The sequence below is a fragment of the Otolemur garnettii genome, unplaced genomic scaffold, assembly GCF_000181295.1.
Source record: "Otolemur garnettii isolate 467f Iridium unplaced genomic scaffold, OtoGar3 scaffold00201, whole genome shotgun sequence".
NCBI classification, from domain to species: Eukaryota; Metazoa; Chordata; class Mammalia; order Primates; family Galagidae; genus Otolemur; species Otolemur garnettii.
Window position 1 is genome coordinate 66,688 of NW_003852596.1, and position 2,739 is coordinate 69,426.

At 46.0% G+C, this 2,739-nt stretch overlaps 1 protein-coding gene across 1 annotated transcript in view; it reads left to right on the plus strand.

Annotated features, from left to right (window-relative positions):
- Window positions 1-2,739, plus strand: part of ALG13 (ALG13, UDP-N-acetylglucosaminyltransferase subunit) — a 101,641-nt gene that overhangs the window by 35,107 nt on the left and 63,795 nt on the right. The window contains 4 exon segments of the mRNA XM_003801180.3: window positions 2,143-2,168; window positions 2,171-2,295; window positions 2,297-2,341; window positions 2,344-2,511. Of these exon segments, the coding sequence (XP_003801228.1) occupies window positions 2,143-2,168; window positions 2,171-2,295; window positions 2,297-2,341; window positions 2,344-2,511 (364 nt within the window).

Genomic DNA, 2,739 nt, shown 5'->3' on the forward strand with positions numbered 1-2,739 from the left:
TGCAGTGGAGTCACTCCAGCAACCTCCAACTCCTGGGCTTAGGCGATTCTTCTGCCTCAGCCTCCCAAGTAGCTGGGACTACAGGCGCCCACCACAAAGCCTGGCTATTTTTTGTTGCAGTTTGGCCGGGGCTGGGTTTGAACCCGCCAACCTTGGTATATGGGGCCGGCGCCCTCCTCACTGAGCCACAGGCGCCTCCCTAAAAGACAGCTTTTAACCTATTTACTTTTTTAACACTTAAAAGTAAGAAAATAATTGGATTTTCATACTTAAATAAAAATGACCCTTGATAGTGCAATCAACTAATACTGTCTCTTCCTGTCTTTGACCCTTAATATTTTACTTAGTTTTTCTTAGAATCCAGAGCAGTTTTTCTGGAAAAGTACCTAATAATAATTGAAACATGCCTTTTTTTTTTTTTTTTTTTTGAGACAGAATCTCACTATGTTGCCCTTGGTAGAGTGCTATGGTGTCACAGCTCACAACAACCTCCAACTCTTGGGCTCAAGTGATTCTCTTGCCTCAGCCTCCCAAGTAGCTGCGACTACAGGCGCCTACCACAATGTCTGGCTACTTTTTGTTGTTGTCATTGTTTTGCAGGCCTGGACCAGGTTCGAACCTGCCAGTTCTGGTATATATGGCCTGTGCGCTAACCACTGAGATACAGGGGCCAACCCTAAAACATATCTCTTATGTCCAATTCCTCTCATAATGGGCTATAGCATTTTAAATTTAGCCTATTAGCAAGTTTATGGATCAGATATTCTTTTCATGCTGCTTCCATTTGAATTTTTATTTTCATTTTTTAAGAAACATGTTTTCTGCATTTTTCCTTTTTATTAGTGCCATATGATACTTTGGAGACAATAGTTGGGAATTGTATTGGGGTTTCCTAGTATAGCTAATGGATTTAGTTTCTGTGGTCCTAGCAGAGAGTTATTTATGTAGGATTAAACGAGTGATTACTTCAACCCTATATCTGAAATAAGCAGGTAATTGCTTTGACACTTTGGTTGAACTGTGACCTCTGCCCTTTTAAAGGGAGGTTCCTCTCCATTTCTTTTTCTTTTTTATTTTATTTTATTTTATTTTATTTTTTTTGAGACAGTGCCTCAAGCTGTCCCCCTGGGTAGAGTGCCGTGGCATTACAGCTCACAGCAACCTCCAACTCCTGGGCTCAAGCGAGTCTCCTGCCTTCACCTCCCAAGTAGCTGGGACCACAGGCGCCCGCCACAACGCCCGGCTATTTTTTGGTTGCAGCCATCATTGTTGTTTGGCGGGTCTGGGCTGGGGATTCGAACCCACCACCTTAGGTGTACGTGGCTGGCGCCTTAGTCGGTTGAGCTATAGGTGCCGAGCCTCCATTTCTTTTTCTTAAAGATACTTTTTTTTTTTTATTGTCAAGCTGTCACCCTGGGCAGAGTGCTATGGCATCACAGCTCACAGCAGCCTCAAACTCTTGGGGTTAAGCCAGTGGTTCTCAACTTGTGGGTAGCGACCCACAGGAACTGTATTAAAAGGTTGCGGCAATTGGAAGGTTGAGAACCGCTGGTTTAAGCAGTTCTCTTGCCTTAGCCTCCCAAGTAGCTGGGATCACAGGCGCCCGCCACAACGCCTGGCTATATTTTGGATGTAGTTGTTGTTGTTTGGCAGGCTTGGGCTGGATTTGAACCCGCCAGCTCTTGTGTATGTGGCTGGCGTCTTAGCTGCTTGTGCCACAGGCGCCCAGCCTAAAAAGATATTCTTAATGTAAAAGCTTATTAGTTAATTACGTTTAGATTTCCTCCTGCCTTTAGTTCCCTGGAGCTATGAAAGGAACAGAGAATTTCAGCACAGACTAGTTGAAAATGAAAGCAGAGGTTTTAAAGCAATGTAATGTGGACCAGCCTGCATCTAACACACCTGAGCCTTATTCTAATCCTTTTGCAGCCTCCTGTAGCAATTGCCCTGAGTTAAGCTGCAAGCTCTGTTTCCTTCTGGTCCCAAAGCTCCGCTGCTTATGCATACTTTTCTCAACCTTGGGCTGATTGGGTTAATCCCACTCTTCACTAGCCAGGTAGCTCTGTAAGCACCTTTTCCCTCCCTTGTCTCATGTCAAGTTCCCTATTCCTAGGAGCATTGCTCTTCCTCTTCTTTTCACAGGATCTCGACTTGTCCAGGGAAAGCCAACTCATTGCTTCTGCTCCTGGGAAGTGCCAAGATACTGCTGTGCTGACTCCAGCTGCCTTCTCATGCCTAGACTTTGGTCTGCTTTCCGGATACCTGCATAAGCAAGCCCTTGTCACTGCTACCCATTCCTGCCTGCACCCTGCTTTTTCCTTCTTACCACACTTCTGCTCCTTCCTCCCTCCCTCCCCCACTCTGTGCACAATGCATAAAGGATGGAAAAAGCACTGCGGCCAGAAGTCTCAGAATGAGGCATCAATGGATGAATATTTAGGCAGCTTAGGGCTGTTTCGAAAGCTGACTGCCAAGGATGCTTCTTGCCTCTTTCGGGCTATTTCAGAACAGGTAAAAAGAAAACAAATATATCTTCCATATACTCAATTTTCAGTTTGAGGCTCGGCGCCTATAGCTCAACTGGCTAAGGCGCCAGCCACGTACATCTAAGGTGGTGGGTTCGAATCCCCAGCCCGGACCTGCCAAACAACAATCACGGCTGCAACCAAAAAATAGCCGGGTGTTGTGGCGGGCACCTGTGGTCCCAGCTACTTGGGAGGCGGAGGCAGGAGACTCGCT